Source organism: Bison bison, unplaced genomic scaffold (assembly GCF_000754665.1).
Source record: "Bison bison bison isolate TAMUID 2011002044 unplaced genomic scaffold, Bison_UMD1.0 scf7180017864362, whole genome shotgun sequence".
In the NCBI taxonomy this organism is placed as follows: Eukaryota; Metazoa; Chordata; class Mammalia; order Artiodactyla; family Bovidae; genus Bison; species Bison bison.
Genome location: NW_011494934.1, coordinates 2,541,462 through 2,562,160, shown reverse-complemented (window position 1 = coordinate 2,562,160; position 20,699 = coordinate 2,541,462). Strand labels below are relative to the sequence as shown.

General features: G+C 39.8%; 1 protein-coding gene across 3 annotated transcripts in view; it reads left to right on the top strand.

The window, feature by feature from the left end:
• Positions 1-20,699, top strand: part of MEI4 (meiosis-specific 4 homolog (S. cerevisiae)) — a 238,150-nt gene that overhangs the window by 8,509 nt on the left and 208,942 nt on the right. For all 3 annotated transcript variants that reach the window (XM_010855249.1, XM_010855248.1, XM_010855247.1), the window contains exon 2: positions 16,393-16,637. In XM_010855249.1, coding sequence (XP_010853551.1) covers positions 16,393-16,637 — 245 coding nt within the window. The remainder of the gene's footprint in view (positions 1-16,392; positions 16,638-20,699) is intronic.

Sequence of the window (20,699 nt, the reverse complement as noted above, 5' to 3'; positions counted from 1 at the left end):
CAGAGACATAACTTTGTCAACAAAGGTCCATCTAGTGAAGGCTGTAGGTTTTTCCAGTGGTCAGGTATGGATGTAAGAGTTGGACTATAAAGAAAGCTGAGCATCGAAGAATTGATGCTTTTGAACTGTGGTGTTGGAGAAGACTCTTGAGAGTCCCTTGAACTGCAAGGAGATCCAACTAGTCCATCCTAAAGGAAATCAGTCCTGAATATTCATTGGAAGGACTGATGTTGAAGCTGAAACTCACTTCCCATTAGGTGGCCAAAGGATTGGAGTTTCAGCTTCATCTAGGACATGGAAGCAACCTAGATGAAGCTGAAACTCCAATCCTTTGGCCACCTAATGGGAAGAGCTGACTCATTTGAAAAGACCCTGATGCCGGGAAAGATTGTGGGCAAGAGAAGGGAATGACAGAGGAAGAGATGATTGGATGGCATCACCGACTCAATGGACTTGGGTTTGGGTAGACTTCAGGAGTTGGTGATGGACAGGGAGGCCTGGCGTGCTGAGGTTCATGGGATCACAGAGAGTCGGACACCACTAAGCGACTGAATTGAACTGAATCTCTTCTCATGTGCTTCTTGAAGGATATGCCTTTGTTACGTTCTTAATGGAAAATCATTGGAACCACTGGACTTGAGATAGTTTGCTTTTGTGCGTGCATGTGTGTTCAATCCCGCATTTGTACCCGACTCTTTGCGACCCCATGGACTGCAGTCTGCTCTGTCCATGGAATCTTCCAGGCAAGAATACTGGAGTGGATTCCGTTTCCTACTCCAGGGGATCTTCCCGATCCAGGGATGGAACCTGCATTGGCAGGCAGGTTCTTTACCAGCGAGCCACCTGGGAAGAGCCCCAGTTTGCTCTCATACATGCACAAATAAGTAGCTAACATTTTGAGGGACTCCTGCAGATTTCCAGAGCCGTCCTTCCGTGCCAGTCCCTTCTTTCTGGGACTCTGCCCTGACAATTCCTGTATCCCTGGCTTCTGAATCTGACCTCAGTCTGCTCAGCTTTCTGAGATATTCAGGCTCTGTTTGGCTTCCCCTTCTTGCATTGTGGCCTGGAAACTGCCTTCAGGCAAGAAGCTGGTGCCTAGCAAGGTTCACCTTGTTTCTGTTCTGTTTTCTGTTCTAGGAAATTAGAACCCTACATGCTTTCTGTCCAGTGTTTGGAAACTTTTATGTATTTATTTATTGTTTATATGTTTTTCTGTCTACTTGTTTAAGGTGGAGTGTAAATCTGGTCATTTCAGCTCTAGTTTTGCTATAAACCCCCTATTTGATAGAATGAAATTTAAATACAAGGAAATGGAAAACATGAAGTATATCATTAGTGGCTCTGATGACTTAACACACCCATGTATATCTGCTGCTAAGTCAGTTCAGTTGTGTCCGACTCTGTGCGACCCCATAGACGGCAGCCCACCAGGCTCCCCTGTCCCTGGGATTCTCCAGGCAAGAACACTGGAATGGGTTGCCCTTTCCTTCTCTAGTGCATAAAAGTGAAAAGTGAAAGTGAAGTTGCTCAGTCATGTCCGACCCTCAGCGACCCCATAGACTGCAGCCTACCAGGCTCCTCCGTCCATGGGATTTTCTAGGCAAGAGTACTGGAGTGGGGTGCCATTGCCTTCTCTGGTATATCAGCCCCATGAAATACAGAATGTTACTGTCACCCTGGAAGATCCCTTCATTCTTCTTTCCAGGTAATCTCCTCCATCTCATAGAGAAAACATTAATCATATTTTTCAATGCTTTGTTTTAGAACTTCATTTAAATGGAAGCTTAGAGTTTGTGTACTTCTGTGTGTATTTCTATTATTCACATAGTATAGTGTTTTGAGATTCGTCCATGGTGTTGAGTGCATCTGTGCTTCATCCCTTGCTCAGTAGTATTTCATTGTGTGGATATGCCAGAATTTGTTTATTCCATCCTGTTAACTGATGACACATGGGCTATTTCTAGTTTTGGGCTGTTACAAATAAAGTGGCTATGAATATTCTTTTACACTTCTTTTGTCACATATCTTTATATTATCTCTTAGGTAAATAAGAGTGGATTTCCTGGGTTATAGAAAGATTATACATTCAATTTTTTGAGAAACTGTGAAACTTTTTCCAAAAATGGTCAGGCCATTTTACATTTCTGCCAGCCATGTGTGAGAGTTTCACTTATTCATACACTTCTTAATTTTAGCGCTTGTGGATGTGAAGTGGTGTCTCATTGTGATTTAGTTTGTGTTTCTCTAATAACTTTGAGTAACCTTTCATATCTTGACTATTTTTATAGCTTCTTTTATGACATATGTTTATAGCTTTTGGCCATTTTTAGTAGTTATTTTTTCCTTAATGATTTTTATCTGTTCTTCATAGAGTTGTATCCAAGTCCTTTGTCAGGTAAATATATAGTGAATATTTCTTTCCAGTTTGTAGTTTTTCTCTTTATTTTCTTAATGATGTTTTTTGATGAGTAGCAGATTTAATTTTGATGATGTCTATATTATCAGTGTTTCTTTAATGATCAATACTTTTTATGACCAATATCAATAATCTTTCTCACTCTCTAATTCATTGTTTCCTTCTAGTTTTTGTTTTTATGTTTAGGTCTGTGATTCAATTAGATGTGATTATTCTGTAAGATCTGAATAGATGGAAATGTTCATTTCCCATATATTTAATGAACTGTTCTAGGATTGTGTGTTGACAAGATTCTACTTTCCCAGTTGCCATGGTTTCTTGGTCAAAAATGAATTGAGTCTAAAAGTTTGGATCAAGTTTTAACTCACTGTTGTGTTCCATTGATATATTTGTATATCATTATTCTAATACCACATGGTCTTGATTGCTTTGGCTGTATATTGTGTTGTAGCTAAGCAGTTTAATTTGTTTAATGTGAAAGTGAAAGTGGCTCAGTCCTGTCCAACTCTTTGTGAACCCATGGACTGTGTATGGAATTCTCCAGGCCAGATTACTGGAGTGGGTAGCCTTTCCCTTCTCCAGGGGCTCTTCCCAACCCAGGGATAGAACCCAAGTCTCCTGCATTGCAGGCAGATTCTTTACCAGCTGAGCCACAAGTGAACTTTATTCTTTTTCAAGATTATGTTTGCTATTCTAGTTTTTTTTAAGTTTCAGTATAAAATTTCAAATTAATTTATCAAGTTATACAGTGAAGTTGATCAGAATTTTGATTCAGGATTGTTTAATTGGGTCAGTTTTAGGAGAATTGGAGAAGGAAATGGCAATCCACTCCAGTACTATTGCCTGGAAAATCCCATGGACAGAGGAGCCTGGTAGGCTGTAGTCCATGGGGTCGCAGAGAGTCTGACACAACTGAGCAACTTCACTTTCACTTTCACTTTCAAGATCTTAATAATATTAAGTCTTCTAGTCCATGGACATTGTATATCTTGATTTATTTAGGTCTTCAGTTTTACTGAACTGAATGTTTTATACTTTTCAAGGTGGAGGTCTTTCATATCTGCTGTTAAATTTATTCATCATCATCATTATTCTAAAACTTTAATTGATTTTTGCATATTGACCTTGTGTCCTGAGACCTAGCTAAATTGATTGATAAATTCTATCAATTGTTCTCAGAGTCCTAGGGGTTTCCTTTAGACATTTGTGCTGTATAGTAATGAGTAGACTTTTACTGGGCTTCCCTAGTGGCTCAGCGGTAAAGAATCCGCTTGTGATGCAGGAGATGCAGGAGACACTGGTTCAGTCTCTGGTTTGGGAAGATCCCCTGGAGGGAGGGCATGGCAACCCACTCCAGTATTCTTGCCTGGAGAATCCCATGGACAGAGGAGCTTGGCGGGCTACAGTCCATGGGGTTGCTAACAGTCGGACAGGACTGAAGTGACTGAGCACATACACACAGAGTTTCTGTATTTCCAATCTACATATCTTTTCATTTCTGTATTTCACTTCCTGTTGGGCTTCCCTGATAGCTCAGTTGGTAAAGAATCTGCCTGCAATGCAGGAGACCCTGGTTGGATTCCTGGGTCGGAAAGGTCCCCTGGAGAAGGGATAGATTACCCACTCCAGTATTCTTGGGCTTCCCTTGTGGCTCAGCTGGGAAAGAATCTGCCTACAATGCGGGAGACCTGGGTTTGATCCCTGGGTTGGGAAGATCCCCTGGAGAAGGTAAAGACTATACCGACTCCAATATTCTGGCCTGGAGAATTCCATGGACTGTATAGTACATGGGGTTGCAAAAGAGTTGGACACAGCTGAGTGACTTTCACTTCCTGTTATATCCAGTAAAGTATTTAATAGAATTGAGGAGAATGTATACCCTAGTTATATTTCCAGTCTTAATGATAAGGCATTCAGTGTTTCATCATTAAGTATAATGTTTCCTGTGGATTTTTGTATAACTTTATCACAGTGAATAAATTCACTTGTATTCTTTTGTTGTTTGCATTTATGAATTTTTTTTCAATTATGAACCAGTTTGAATTTTTTAAACATTTCTTATAAAACTATTAAAATGATTATATTTTGTTTTTAAAATAATTTATTTTGCTAATATGTTGAGTTATGTGATCTTTTAACTTAATTTTTTTTTTACTTTTTAAGTTGAAGGATAATTGTTTTACAATGTTGTGTTAATTTCTGCTCTACAACAGCATGAACCAGCTATAAGTATACATACATTCCCCTCCCTTTTGAGCCTCCCTCCCACCCTACCGTCCCATCCCTCTGCCATTACAAAGCAGCTTCCTGTGTTGCATAGCAGCTTCTCACTAGCTGTCTGTTTTACAGGTGGCAGTGTTTACATGTCAATGCTACTATCTCAATTATTCCCAAAGTCTCCTTCCCCTGCCTTGTGCACAAGTCCGTTCTCTATGTCTGCATCTCTGTTCCTGCCCTGCAAATAGGTTCATCAGTTACATTTTTCTAAATTGCATATATATGTGATAACATACAATATATTTTTCTCTTTCTGATTTGCTTCACTCTGTATGAGTTTAATTTTGAATGTTAAAGCAATCTTGGAAAACTTTCCTTGGTGATAATGATTCCTCTTTTTATAAAATGATGTGTTTTGATGTACTAATATTGTGCAAAGGATTTTTGAATCTGTTTTTATTACATGTATTGTTTTGCAGTGTTTCTTTTTCCCCTATAATATTTTTGTAATTTTAGTATCAGTGTTATTCCAATATATATATCAAATTATAAAACAAGGTGTGGTATTTTCTCTTTCTTCTGTTTTTCACAAAAGGAGTTTATGAAGTTTGTTTTATGCTCCCTCCATTAGTTTTTGAAAGCCTTTGTATAAACTTGGTACAATTTCTTCTTTCATTGTTAAATAGAACCTACTAGTGAAACCATAAGTAAGTAAGTAAAGTCTCTCAGTCGTGTCTGACTCTTTGCGACCCCATGAACTGTAGCCTACCAAGCTCCTCTGTCCATGGGATTTTCCAGGCAATAGTACTGGAGTGGATTGCCATTTCCTTCTCCAGGGGATCTTCCCGACCCAGGGATCGAACCTGGGTCTCCCACATTGTAGACAGACGCTTAACCGTCTGAGCCACCAGGGAAGTCATATGGTGAAACCACATGGGAATGAAATTTTGTATGAGTGCGTGTGTGAGATGTAGGGCTAGCCAGAGTTCTTTGTCTTTTGTCAGTGTTGGTCAGTATATTTTTTTCAAGAAATATATCATCATAAGTTCTCAAATATTAAAATAAATCATTCATAATTTTGCCTTATTTCTTACTAGCTGAAGGATACACTGTAGTGAAATCGCTTCTGTTATTCCTGATCATAGTATGACTGGTGTTATTTCTCTTTTCTTGATAATTCTTTCTGGACTATTATCAATTTTATTAATATTTAAGACTAAATTTTGCTTCTTAAATTTTTAATTGTTTGTTTTCTGTTTAACTGCATTCTGATTATATATTTATGATGTCCTTCCTTCTACTTCCTCTGGTTTTAACTTGCTATTATTTTTCTAATTTTCTAAGGTGGGAAAATTGGTCACTGAATTTAAACTCTTTTTCTTTTTTAAAAATAAGCATTTAAAATAGAATTTCCTTTACAAGCTATTTTAGCTTCCTTCTTCAAACTTTGATATGTTGTGTTTCATTATCATTCAGTTTGAAATACGATTTCAAAGTAGTCTAATAACATTTATAATTTTTCTTTGACCCCTATTTTATTTAGAAATATATTGTTTATCCAACAAAGGTGATTTTCTAGAACATTTCTAATTATTTTTCTTATAGTTACAAAATCTAATGAGAATTATTTTATCTCAGCATATGATTTGTCTTGTCGAATGTCCCATGAGAACTTGAAAAGAATATGCATACATCTGCATTTATAAGTCATGATGTTCTATAAATGCCAGTGAGTTCAAGATGGTTGGTAGTAGTTTTTCAGTCTTTTATATAATCATCATTTTATTCAAGGTCTAGTTATCATGTCAGTTACTGAAAGAAGTGTGTTAAGATCTTTGCAAATGATTGTGGATTTGCCTATCCTTCTTATAATTTTTGCTTCATATATTTGGAAGTTTGGTTACTGCTTTTGTTTGCTGCAGATTTAGGATTGTTAATCTTCATGATGAATTGACCTTTTAAAATCATTATGAAGTATTCCTCTACCTCTCTGGTAATATTTTCTTGTCATGAAGTTTGTCTGCATTAACTTAGCCATTCCAGATTTCTTTTGTTTACTGTTTGCATTTTCAGTTACTTTCAATCTAGATTTGTTTGAAAACAGTAAGTTGCTTTAACCTTCATATTTTAAATTTAGCTCTTCAGATACAAATTAAATAACTAAGGTGGAGCATCTAAGTAGAAGTTTTACTTTGAGATAAGTTGCCAAATATATGTGTAAATTAATGATCTTCCTTAAGGGAGTAAAACCCAAATCTTACAGTTTTCTTGCCGTAATTGAAAGGACAAATAGATTTAGATACAGAAATCATGAGTTAAAGATCTAAATTTATTTTATAGCTTGAGCTACCTTTGAGAATTTCCTATCATTTTAAACAAATGACTTTACTTGATTACCCCAGAATAAAATTGAACCCTGATGAAGCCATTAATAAGTCTAGCTTCTATTGATAGAAGTAGACTGGTATTACTTTCGATAGAAGACCTTTTATTGGCTTCAGCATAGCATGATAAAAAAGATTCTTGAAATCCGTAATACAAATGATATTACTTAAAAAAAATAAAAAAGATACACTGCCATTCTGCCTATACTTCTCATGGGCACTGAGGTTCAGACCTGGTCTTGTTGTCACCTTGAGGCCAAGTCTTAGCTATCACGACTTTGGGTTGGTGGATCTCAGATTGGTCAGGTCTAAATTTTAAGAATGAAGGCAGGTTCTGATGAGCAAAACGAACAGGGAGTTTAGAAAGTTTGGTGTAGTTGCCTGGGAAGATCAGATGACATAATTGTTAGGTCACAGGATTGCTGACACTTTTGACCTGGAATGGTTCCTGCTACCTGGGTAAAGGCAGTCTTGGATACAGTGGTGGAAGGAAAGCTTGGGACCAGTTCCTGCTGCATCCCTCACCTGGTGCCCAGAGGCATGTGCCTGCTTCTGTCTTTTGTTCTCCTAGAGGGTAGCATGCTGATCGTTGGACTGGCCTGCTGCTGCTTCTCGTATTCCTTAGTTGGTTAGGGGCCCTACGGCACGGGCCACATTGACTCTGTGTTTGTTGCTGCAGCAAGTTGAGGTGCTGAGGTTTTTTTTGTTGTTGTTGTTCTTTTCTTGAGATTAAAATCCCATCTTTGTTCTTTTTTTTTTTTTTACTCTTTATTTTTTTTAAATTATGAAAAATGATAACACATTTAAAGGAGTCTTGGAAAATGCAGAACAACATTACATCCATTTGAGGGGCTGAATTTAAAGGGGATAAAAGCGCAAAGAACATCACCTGCTAGAGGATGTCTAGAATCAAAATGCTTAATATCTGTGAAATGGTCCTCCTCTTTTATAGGCTGTTCCAGGCTAGTAAAAAAGTAGACCTCTAATCTCTTTTAAATGCAAATTTAAGTAGAAAGTAAAAGAACTTTCTACCTGGTAAGGAAAAGACTGTGAATGAGGCCCTGTGAGAGGCCATGAAGCCTTATCAGATGCGCTCTGAAATCTGCAGTGGTCTCCTTGGTGAGACTTCTGTGAGTGAGACAGATGGGAATTAGGGCACTTCTTCAGTGTTGAAAATGATCCTTAAAGAAGGTGTTTCTGTGCAACTGCTCCTGCTTCCTTGAATTCTTATCTCAAGTGCACTCAGTAGAGAAGTTTAAGATGGTGGGACATGATAGCAGTTAGAAAACACATCTTGTTTCCTAACGTTTACAAAAGGGGGCTTCTCTGGTTAGGGCCTTTTCCAGAGGACTCCGTGCCCACCATCTCCCAAGTTTAGTCTTCTGTTTTCCTTGAAGCTCGGGCCCTGGTTCATCTGGTCCCAGAAGCTCCACTCTCCTAACACTGCTTGAATCCCTCAGTTCTCTCTTCTGGTGTTTGCTTTGGTTACTGGCTCCATCCTACAGTCTTCCTCATTTTATGACATGTGACTTTTTTCCATTTCCAGAATACAGCCTGACAAAGATTCCAAATTTGTGCAGTTTGTGAATTTGAATTATGTAGATTATCAGATTTTCTAACAGAACAATATGATTGTTTTGTAATAAGGACTGTGTCTTTATAAAGTGTTTGAAACAGTATAACTAGGAAAAACTTGTAATTCTTCTAATTTATTTTCTAAATATGTGTTAATAGTAGGTATCAGGTCCCCTTTCCTTCTCTGGATTCACATAATGGAAGATGATTACTGACTGTGCACAATGTACATAGCTCTGCATTTCTGAATCAGTGTACTTTTTGCTGACTTACAAAATGTGTTTTGTACTTTCCCTGTATGCAATAGTCCTTGCCAGAATTCAGAGGGAATCTTCCCTATGCCAAAAAAGAGGCATTGAGGAATCAAAAGTTGAGAGTTGGGTGGTTACATGAAAAGAAAACCATGGTAATAAACTTTGTAGACAATTTAAGTCTATGTTTCTTCAACAGCAGGAAAATTACAGGTAGTTGGCCTGTTATAATGGGAATGAAACAGAAAAAAAAAGTAAGTATTCTATTATCTTTCCAAGTCTCTTGTTTTACACAGACTCTGCTAAGAAGGCTTTCAAAGGCCCCATTAATAATTAAAGTGAAGAGATTGGAGATCTTGAGTAACTCCTGATTCTTCTGTGTAAAATTTCATGTGATGTTAATCTGCAGAACACTTCACAGTACAGTATGTACTGAAACTATAACAATAATTAGGGAATTTGCCAGCTGGATCTGATATAAAAATTGCATGTTAAACATTGTCCAAACTTTGCTGAACCTGTTGAAAAAGTCTTATAATGATTTACTGTTCTGGCATGGCCATAGCTCAGCTGTCCCCAGACTGATAGTTGATAAATATATGTTGCATTCTGGTCCTTAGGATCTTCTACCAGCATCCAGATCTTGGCTTACTGTATTCAGCTCAGTCATTTGGGGAGCATTCAGTCAATGTTCTTCAGTTTTTGGGAAGGGAAGGGTTCACATGAGATACCTGTGACCTAATCCTGTGTATAAACTAGGTTTTATCTTGTATTTTCTTTACTCAAGAATTATACTGGTGAAAGCTTAAGGGTATACTGTTGAATGAGATAAGTTTAGAGGGAGTAGACTCATTGGGTGCAGTTGAGAAAGATGCCTCATAAAGTGAAGAGAGACAGATGTGACCTTCAGGTTAACTGAGTTCCCCTCCTGAACCGTTCTCCCTGCAGTGCTGTTCTCCCTAGTATGTAATTGACAGTCTTCCTGAGCTGCTGGCCAGGCAGCTCTCTGTGACCGTCTGACCTGCACTGGTATATTCAGTCACTTGTTCACCCCATCAAGTACTCGGCAGAGGGCCTACTGTGAGCCAGGTACAGATTGTAGCACTGGGAATACAGTGGCAAGTATCCTGCTGCCTAGTCTTACTGGAAGGCTTACCCTGCCCCCTGCTTCCAAATCCACTGTGTGTTTTGAATTAGAAGGAACAGAAAACACATCTACTGAGGGGACATGCATCTGCTTGTGGACATGGAAGGATCTGAGGTCCACAGGCTAAATGCTGCCAAACAAAATTTGAGTCCATTCAGCTGATGTGCAGCAAACCCAGTCTACTGACCGCAGGTTGTGAAGGAAGCACAGCGTTTACTGTGTGGCGCCAGGCAAGGGAGTGGGAGGCAAGCGTCAGATCCTTTCTAGTTTGGTCTTTGAGTTGTTGTTGTTTCGTCGCTAAGTTGTATCCAACTCTTTGTGGCCCCATGGACTGTAGCCCACCAGGCTCCTATGTCCATGGGGCTTCCAAGGCCAGAAAACTGGAATGGGTTGCCTTTTCTTTCTCCAGGGGATTGTCCCAACCCACATCTCCTGCATTGGCAGGCAGATTATTTACTGGTGAGCTACCAGGGAAGCCCTGGTCTTTGAGTTAGGGACTTTTTAAAGGGGAAGAACAAAGGTGCTGGGACTGATCATCATCTTATGCCATTTCTTTTCTTTCCTTTTTAGTTTTTCTTTAATTTTATTTTACTTTTTAAAATTTATTTATTTTAATTGGAGGACTGTAACTTCACAACACTGTGGTGGCCCCTGCCACACATTGACATGGATCAGCCACGGGCACACATGCACGCCCCATCCTGAACGCCCTCCTACATCCCTCCCCACTCCATCTTTCTGTGTTGCCCCAGAGAACTGGCTTTGAGTGCCCTGCTTCATGCATCAAACTTGCACCAGTCATCTATTTCACGTATGGTAATATACATGTTTCAATGCTCTTCTCTCAAGTCATCCCACCCTCGCCTTCTCCCACAGAGTCCAAAAGTCTGTTCTTTACATCTGTGTCTCTTTTGCTGCCTTGCGTATAGGATCATCATTACCATCTTTCTAAATTCCGTATATATGTGATAATATACTGTATTGGTATTTCTTTTTATGACTTACTTCACTCTGTATAATAGGCTCCAGTTTCATCCACCTCATGAGAACTGATTCAAACACATTCTTTTTAATAGCTGAGTAATATTCTGTTGTGTGCATGTACCACAACTTCCTTATCCATTTGTCTGCTGATGGACATCTAGGTTGCTTCCATGTCCTGGCTATTGTAAACAGTGCTTCAGTAAACATTGGGATACACATGTCTCTTTCAATTCTGGTTTCCTCAGTGTGTACGCCCAGCAATGGGATTGCTGGGTCATAAGGCAGTTCTATTTCCAGTTTTTTAAGGAATCTCCACACTGTTCTTCATAGTGGCTCTACCAGTTTGCATTCCCACCAGCAGTGTAAGAGGGTTCCCTTTTCTCCACACCCTCTCCAGCATTTATTGTTTGTAGACTTTTTGATAGCAGCCATTCTGACTGGTGTGAGATGGTACCTCATTATGGTTTTGATTTGCATTTCTCTGATAGTGAGTGATGTTGAGTATCTTTTCATGTGTTTATTATCTATCTGTATGTCTTCTTTGGAGAAATGATTTGTGACATTTCTTAATCCTTAATAATAGTTTCAGAGGTCAGGATGTTTCTGGTTTGTGGTTATCTGGCCAAGTGGTCCATGGCTTAGAGGCCTGTTAGGAGAAACAACCTGAGTTTGTACGTTAATGATCATACCTACTAGGGAATTTGAATATATTAACAATGTTATTGACAATAACACTATTTGCTCTCTGACTCTGGTTAGTTATTGTTCAGTTAGTATAGGATTGAGGCCAGAGTGCACCAGAAAGGGAATAAAGATTTGGATAGAGATTAGTAAAAACTCAGTAAGGGAACTCGGTTTCAGGGGGACTTGATTTCATTAGTAGAATTTAGTCAAGGCTGGTTAGGAGGGGAGACTAGAAAACCTAGGTGGCAGAATTTTCATCTTTTGGCCGTGTTTCCTCAATTCTGAAAACACTTGGAGAGTTATACATTTTTGAGCATGTTTAATGTGTGTGATTTCGTTCTTTCCCTGATTTTATTGCATTTACTCTTTTTTTAACTTTTAAAAAATATACTTATTTTTATACAATTGTTAAAGGTTACATTCCATTTACAGTTACTACACAACATTGAGTACAGTCCCTGTGTTGTACAGTACATCCTGAGCCGATCTTATATCCGGTATTTTGTGCCTCTCCCTATACTGTCTCTCCTCCCCAGTGGTGTGTACCACGCTCGTTTGTTCTACCTGTGAGCTTGCATCCTTTCTGTTAGATTCACTGCTTTGTTGTATTTTCTAGATTCTGCATATGAGTAATGTCATGCAGCAGTGGTCTTTATTTGACTCACTTCACTTCGCACAGTGCCCTCCAAGTGCATCCATGTTGCCGCAAAAGGCAAATTTCTTTCTTTTTTATGGCTGAGTAATAGTCCATGTTATTTATCTATACACACACACCCCCACCCCACATCTTCTTTATGCGTCCATCTCTTGATGGACAAGTAGGATGCTTTGCATATATCTTGGGTATTATAATAATGATGCCTTTTCAAATTACTGTTCATGTTCTTGGCTATATACCTGGGAGTAGAACTGCTGGGTCACATGGTAGTTCTGTTTTTAGCTTTTTTTTTCATACTCTTATACAGTGGCTGTACAAATTTACAGTACCACCAACAGTGTACAAGGGTTGCCTTTTTTTCCCACCCATCAGCCAACATTTGTTGTTTGTGCTCTTTTTGATGATAGGAACTCTGACAGGTGTGAGGTATTATTCCCTTGTGGTTTTGCATATAGGAGGTAACATTTGCATTTGTAGTTAGCATGTGGGGAATAGTTTCCCATACTTTTAAATTTTCTCAACATTTTCAGTTAAATTTTATAATATGTGATAGTTTCATTAGTGTGTTTCTATTGTGTGTATATTCAGGCTGCTGACAAGTTTTGTTTTGTCTTTTGGTAGTTATGAGTAATCCTGTACGATCATCCAGGGGCATAAAGTTTTGTTGTACAGTAGTTCTGGTCATTTCTTCAAGATAAAATTTTAGAACTTGCATTGCTGAGCTAAAGGGGAATAAATATTTTGAAGATGTTGTGTACATATTAGGAAAATATTTTCCTGAATTGTTCTCTAGTTGTTCTTATATATGAGTGACCTGGGGCTCTTGGCTTCATAGAATTTTCATCAGTGATCTTGGAGGTGAACCAACTTCAGAATTCAGGATTATAATTCAAAACAGCTCAGACAGTACGGAGAATTGGTTAGTTGATAACAGATTGAAGTTCAGTAGGGAAATGGGGGCAGCAGATACAGGGTGGATAAAAGCTGCCAGAATACTGTTGATTGAGTTGCTGCTGCTGCATGCGTGCTTGAAAGAGAATAGAAGTCAGAGGATTTTTCTGTAACCCTGTGGGGAACTTTGCTATGGTAAGGACTGTTCCCAAATGCAAGAAAAGAAAGCCAATTTGATCAAATGTGCTCTTCTAAAAAGACTGTTAAAATTTTGTATTTTAAGCTATTAAGAATTCAGTGACATTAAATACCTTCTTGGGGAACATTAAATGTTCATTTTAATTATTTACTATAATTATTTGCATGTAAAATGAATGTACAAAAGACTTTCTGAAAGTTACTACTAATTCTTTTCTCAGTTAAACAAACAGAGGGTATATCTAGGAAGCTTATCTTTTTCTCCATGAAATTTTAAGGGAAATAGAATGACCTTCACCTTGCAAATAGCACTTTGAGGATAGGAATGCTATTCTAAAATAAAGAAGCATGTGTTTATAATATACACATATAAAAAATTAAAGACATAGGAAGGGGTTTATTAATAAAAGCCTTCTCTGTTTGAATATAGGTTGTAGTCTGTGAGTTTTGAATGTGATTCCTACCATGGAAGTCTGTACCAAAGATACCTATTGGGAACTGTATTCTGCTTATTTGTGGTACATTTCATTCTGATTAATGTTTAGAAGAATGACCGTGGTATACATATGATCCAGGACAACTTTATAATTTGATCGTTTTTTGGTGACTGATACTCAGCATGGTTTTAAGACTGTTAACATCACATGAAAGTGAAAGTGTTAGGTGTTCAGTCGTGTCTGACTCTTTGCGACTCCATTTACTGTAACCGGCAAGGCTCCTCTGTCCATGGAATTCTCCAGGCAAGAATACTGGAGTGGGTAACCATTCCCTTCTCCAGGGGATCTTCCCAACCCAGGGATTGAACCCGGGTCTCTTGCATTGCAGGCAGATCCTTTACCATCTGAGCCACCAGGGAAGCCCCTTAACATCTCATCAGATAACTTAACAATCAGAACATCTAAGTAATCAGCTTGAGCTTGCTTAAATCAATTAATTAAATATCTTCACAAAATGACAGGAGTTTGCTGTGTTTTCATTATCCGGATTCCCATGACTCATAGTTGAATGTCAGATTCTTTTCTAACAGAAACACTTTACACAGGTCACTTATTATTATTATTCCTGTGATCAGTACTGTTGCCCGTAAGTGTCAGCCTTCCTTAGGGAGCGGCGTCCACGCCTGTGTGCGCTCTGCCCAGGGCGCCTTTCAGAAGCGCTGAGAGGCGTGTCTCCTGCTCGCCATGGCCAGCACAGCGGATGGAGGACGTGCCAGCCGAGTGCGATGGTTGATGCCAGGCTAAAGTCAGTGGGGCCACAGCTCTCATTAGTTTGTCCATCTTAACAGCAGCTAACCCATGGTGCATTCCACAGCTGTGAAAGGTTGGGAAAATGGCAGCTGTACTTTGCTCTTTGAAATGTTCTTCTGATTAAAATTTGATATGTATTCAGTGTAGAAAATCAGGAAAATTTAGAGAAATGTGGAAAAATCAGTAATAATTCTCCCAGTAGAGAGGAGTCCTGTTTAATTTTTGTATTCCCAATTTTACACATAATTAAGAGCAACCTATTATACGTATAATTTCGTGAACTCACTGTTTTTTCCGCTCAGTACATTGTTAACACCATTTGCTAATAATAAAATATTTCTTCCAGTACTGAATGGATATGTAATTATTTGTACAATATACCATTATTTACTTAACTATTTGATTGCCCAATTTTAGATACTATAAATATTCCTATAATATACATTATATTTTATATATACATATATATATATACACATTCTTGTGTTCATCTCTGATTATAATAAAACATCATTATGTTACCTGTTAGATTGTATTTTGTCAGTAAAAATTTGTAGGATATCAGATGGGTAATCATTGTAGAGGAGGGCAGTGGTAAGACTGGATATGAGGGTATATACACCGTTCTTTGAAAGGTGTACACAGGGCCTTGGCAGCTCTAAGAGTTGGAGCATCATAATTTGGGAAAATCCAGGAGCAGAGATGTGAATGTGAGTGGCCTGGGACTGTGTACATCTATTTGTATGATTGAGATCCAACTGTAGTGGAGGAATAGCCTTGAGAAACTGATGGGAACAAAGTCTGAGATGTGGAATTTGGCATTGTGTTAGTACGTAGATGTGGCAGTTAAAGTCCTGAATTTTCTGGACCATTGTCCTTTTCAACCACTGATTAAATATATTAATGTCACACATTTTATGTTTAAAGCCCTGAAAGTCAGTCGTGGTGGAGGTCCACAGGCGTCTATACTTCAGAAGGGTGATGGCACTGAGCCACTGAATGCAGTGTCGTGTTGTCCTCTTGACGGTCAGACTGTGGTCCAGTGCTGGTTTGGAAAAGTGAGCTCACGGTGGCAGTTGGAAATCTTTGGAGGTGCGGATTCAAGTCAGAGTCACAGCTTAAATGGTGCAAATATTTGCAAGATTGTTCTTAATATGGATTGGAGGGGCCTGGTTAGAGACACAAACAGGAGGTAAAGGAATGCAGGCTTGGGAAGCATGGACTTCAGGACTTAGGATGGCTTAGAGGAGAGAAGTGTGTAAATTTAAATGAACGATATAAGTTAGTGGTTCTGATTACTCAGTGAACTCTTTATAATATATAAAAGCCTCAGTCCTATCCAAGATTTGCTGAATCAGAATTTTGGAGGGATGGGACCAGGCATTTATGTGTGTGTGTGTGTGTGTGTGTGTAAAGCTCCCCCAGAGATTCCTATGTGTGTCTCTGGTTAGAAACCACTAAATGAATTAATCTTTGTTTTTCTGCAGTCCAAGGATTTGTCAGGTTATCTGGATCTACTGCTTTGAATCTTAATACACTTAATGTGCATGTGTTTGCATTTTTCTTCTGTTTTTTTTTACACTGCCTTCACTTCTTGAGAAATTGTTCTGTTAGATGGCTTCCAATGTAAACTTATTAATTAGTGTTATTCCATGCAATCAATTTTGAGCAAATGAAATGTACTATAAAAGTTAAAAGGCATTTCTGTAACTTTTTTATTTTTTTTAATTACATGACAAGGACAAAAAACAAGATGGATAATCAAGCATGGTATCTGAGAACTTCAAAGCTAGCCCTGGCCTTGGCAATTATCCGCTCCAAACCAGCAGACAAAAGCAGCCGAGAATATACAGAGCATCTTGCTAGGATGGTGTCCGGGCAGGAATCAAGGTGGAGATCAAAAGTCGAAGCCTTGGAAGCTGAAGTTCTACAATTACGTCAGAAACTTCTCCTGAGCAGGATTTTTTCAGGATCATTTAAGAGTGGTGAGTGGATGTAACTTGGGGATGTGTCAATCTGTTTTATGTCAGCTTCACAGTTACTTAGAAACTCATTACCAAAACACTCAAGTTGTTCGGTTTCCTAAAATTAGACTTCTTCTTGCACTATAAAGATTGTTTGCTTCTAGTCATTTATTAAAAGTAAAAAAAAAAAAAAATAGCCTGTTGTCACTTTCTAATGGATGAGGCTGAAGTTAGAGACTAAAAATTGTCTAGAGATGAAGGCAATACTGCTTTAAGCCTCCCAGAGAAATTAATTTTAAAATCTTGTTCATCCTTATATCTTACTCTGTATTATATGTTGCTTTTACATTGCATAATTTGTCCAGCAGTCCTGTATCAAGTCCCAGCTCTGGACCAGCTGTGCAGTGGGTGGCGAGGACCCAGAAATACACAGGAAAGCTACTGCCTTTACCATGAAGTACCAACCATTCTAGCAGAGAAAGCAGACCTAAGATAACGAACCTAATTGTGATGAATGTTACCATAGAGAAAGTGCAGAAAAGGAAGCCATTCATTTTTCTGGTTCTTGGAGAGGCTCCTTGGATCTGGGCCCTCAAGGGTCTGTCTGATAGTGAGGTGATCAGAGCCTGTGGTCAGAAGTAGGAACAAGAGCCAGGGCAGCAGGGATAATCTATGTCCCGTCCAGCAGGCCAGTTTTGTATTCCAGAGCCCAGGACACTGTGAGGTGAAGATCTGATGGGGAGCAGGTTTGGAAAGACTCTGGGTATCAGCCTTAAGAATATCCCTGCAGTGAGTTGGCCAGGGTGGTTCCCTTAAGACCCCATGAGAGAGTGAAAGGGGGGCTATAAGAATGACCTGAGAATGGCAGGGAAAATGGGCACCCCCCGGGACACACCAGAGCACATGGGCAGCTCCTTCCTCAGGATCCCTTCACCTTCTTGACTCAGAGGGATGACCCTCATATTGTGATAGTAAAACTTAATTTTGGTGATTTGTTGAAAATGTAAATCAGATCATCTTACTCCTTTGCCAAAAACCTTTTCCTGACTCCCCGTTGTGCCTCGCACCAGATTCCCACTGGTGGTGATGTCGCCATGATGTCACCTCTGCTTCCCTGCATAGCGCGTGTGCTCTCGGCACCTTGGGCTTCCCGCTGACCGCTATGGGCTCTTCTTTCAGTGAATCTCGGCTGTGATCAGGTGTTTGACATATGATTGCCTCTCCCCTTTGTAGAGGTCTTTTTTCTAAGCCATACTTGCTCAGTGAACACTTTACATGCATCCCCCCGCAGTTACTTTTTAACCCAAACACCCCCTTGTTGGTTATATACTTATTTGCTTAGGTGGTCCCTGCCTTATCTCCTTGACTTGAGTCCAGCTTTGCTGAGTAGAGGGTCTCCGATTTGCTCAGCACCCTCTACTCAGTACCCACCCCAAAGCCTGACTCAGCAGGTGCTTCATCCATGTTCGTCAAATAAAGTGGAGCATAGAGGATGCTTTGATGTGGGCCGTGATGGGAAGCAAGGAGGCAGGTTCTGAAAGGGTTTACCTAAGGCCACATGAAGAGTAAGGAGTCGGGCTAGATCTGTGATTATTAGAACTAAAACGAATGTTTCCAGAATAAGCACTTGAGACTTCTGTGAATGAGTTTAAAGTGGGTTAAGGCAGCTGGATTGTGGAGGGCAGTGTGGAGGGCAGTTGAGGTCTCTAATTCATTAAGTTGATTCAGTTCAGTTCAGTCGCTCAGTCCTGTCTGACTTTGCGAACCCATGAATCGCAGCACGCCAGGCCTCCCTGTCCATCACCAACTCCCAGAGTTCACTCAAACTCACGTCCATCTAGTTGGTGATGCCATCCAGCCATCTCATCCTCTATCATCCCCTTCTCCTCCTGCCCCCAATCCCTCCCAGCATCAGAGTCTTTTTCAGTGAGTCACCTCTTCGCATGAGGTAGCCAAAGTACTGGAGTTTCAGCTTTAGAATCATTCCTTCCAAAGAACACCCAGGGCTGATCTCCTTTAGAATGGACTGCAATGCTTTAAATCCAGACAGTGACCACAGAAATCAGGGTATATGATAAAAGGTTGAGTCCAGGCAGATGTACCTAGAAGGAAGAAGTAGGGTCCTAAAACTCAGAGGGGATAAGCAGCCTGGAAATATAGACTGACAGCAGGGATCCATTGGTATCTAAGTGATAGTGACCTTGTCACTGTGGATGAGGTATAGGGTGGGTGGAGCTTTGATGGGGAGGCTGCAGGTTCCAACATTCCAGAGTGGATAGAGAAAAGGAGCTGTGGAAAGAGTATGGCTGCCATGGGAGGATGCGTAGGTGTAGTGAACCTGTGCCTGCTGTGGGTAACAGAGCACCAGCTAACTTCAGGAAAACTCTCAACTAATATCTGAAGAATTGATGCTTTTGAACTCTGGTGTTGGAGAAGACTCTTGAGAGTCCCTTGGACTGCAAGGAGATCCAACCAGTCCATCCTAAAGGAGATCAGTCCTGGGTGTTCATTGGAAGGACTGATGTTGAAGCTGAAACTCCAATACTTTGGCCACCTGATGTGAAGAGCTGACTCATTTGAAAAGACCCTGATGCTGGGAAAGACTGAGGGCAGGAGAAGAAGGGGACGACAGGATGAGATGGTTGGACGGCATCACGGACTCAACGGACATGGGTTTGGGTAGACTCCGGGAGTTGGTGATGGACAGGGAGGCCTGGCGTGCTGCGGTTCATGGGGTTGCAAAGAGTCAGACATGACTGAGCGACTGAACTGAACTGAATATCTGTATGTAACTAAAGTCTCATTATTGTCTGAGCAAAAATACTGTTACAAGATTTACAGCCACATTTTAGTCCCTCTGGTTTTTATGCAGTGGTCTCTTTGAGAATATCTAGGAATAACAGACAGTCAATATATCTTACCTGTTTTGTACAGTCATGTGATGGGTGTAATGGCACATATGTAGCAGTTCCCACTAATACTGAACTGTGAATATTATAACATCCACAGTGCCCAGCTGTTGTTTACCACTGAGTGTCTGTTTACAACACCAAGACAGTGGTGTGTGTGTGATTTGTCTGGGACGTGAGTGGACCTCAGTGATAACTTGTTTTTAGTCTGGACTCTTTTCCTTACAGTGCCTGCGAGAGAAGTTTTCAAATATTATGTAGTTAAAATCTCTTTTGCTCACATCAGGAGTTGCAGGTAAAGCATTTCAGTGCAGATGTTTGGGAGTAATCTGTCTCTCCATCTGTTAGCTTAAACTTGAAAAGTGAGGAATAAATGGATAGATTCAGATAAATATTTACTATTAAGGGGAAAAAGGAAAAAAAACTACAAGGGGGGTTATTAGAGTGATAGGAAGATAAAGGAGGAACGTGATTGGTGTTTAAAGATGTATGATTGAAAAGACTGACATACCTTGCTCTAAGAAAATGCCAGCCCTGAAAATCACACTATTATATAGGTGATTTATGTTGTTAAATATTTCTGTCTGGAGTTTTTAGGGCTTCTTTATACATGCAAATTTTCGCCAGTGTTCAGGGACCACAGACCCTCAATAAATGGTTAATGGAGTGCTTCCTGACCAAGAGATTGGGGAACTTAATTTACAGCATTAGCTATCCACTGAAACAACCGAGAAAACCAGAATTGAATAAGGCAGAGATGAAATGGCATGGTAAACAAATCAGGAGCATGATATGGTTTATACAGCATCTAAAGAACTTGTCTATTTCATTATTCAGATTTATTTTTCTACAGGTTCTTAAAGGAAGGAAGAACAGAAGGATGGAAGGGAGGAAAGAAGGGTAGGGAGATAGGGAGGGAGGGGGAATCAGTTCGGTTCAGTTCAGTCGCTCAGTCGTGTCTGACTCTTTGCAACCCCATGGACTGCAGCACGCCAGGCCTCCCTGTCCATCACTAACTTCCGGAGTTTATTCAAACTCACGTCCATCGAGTTGGTGATGCCATCCAACCATCTCATCCTCTGTTGTCCCCTTCTCCTCCTGCCCCCAATCCCTCCCAGCATCAGGGTCTTTTTCAGTGAGTCACCTCTTCGCATGAGGTAGCCAAAGTACTGGA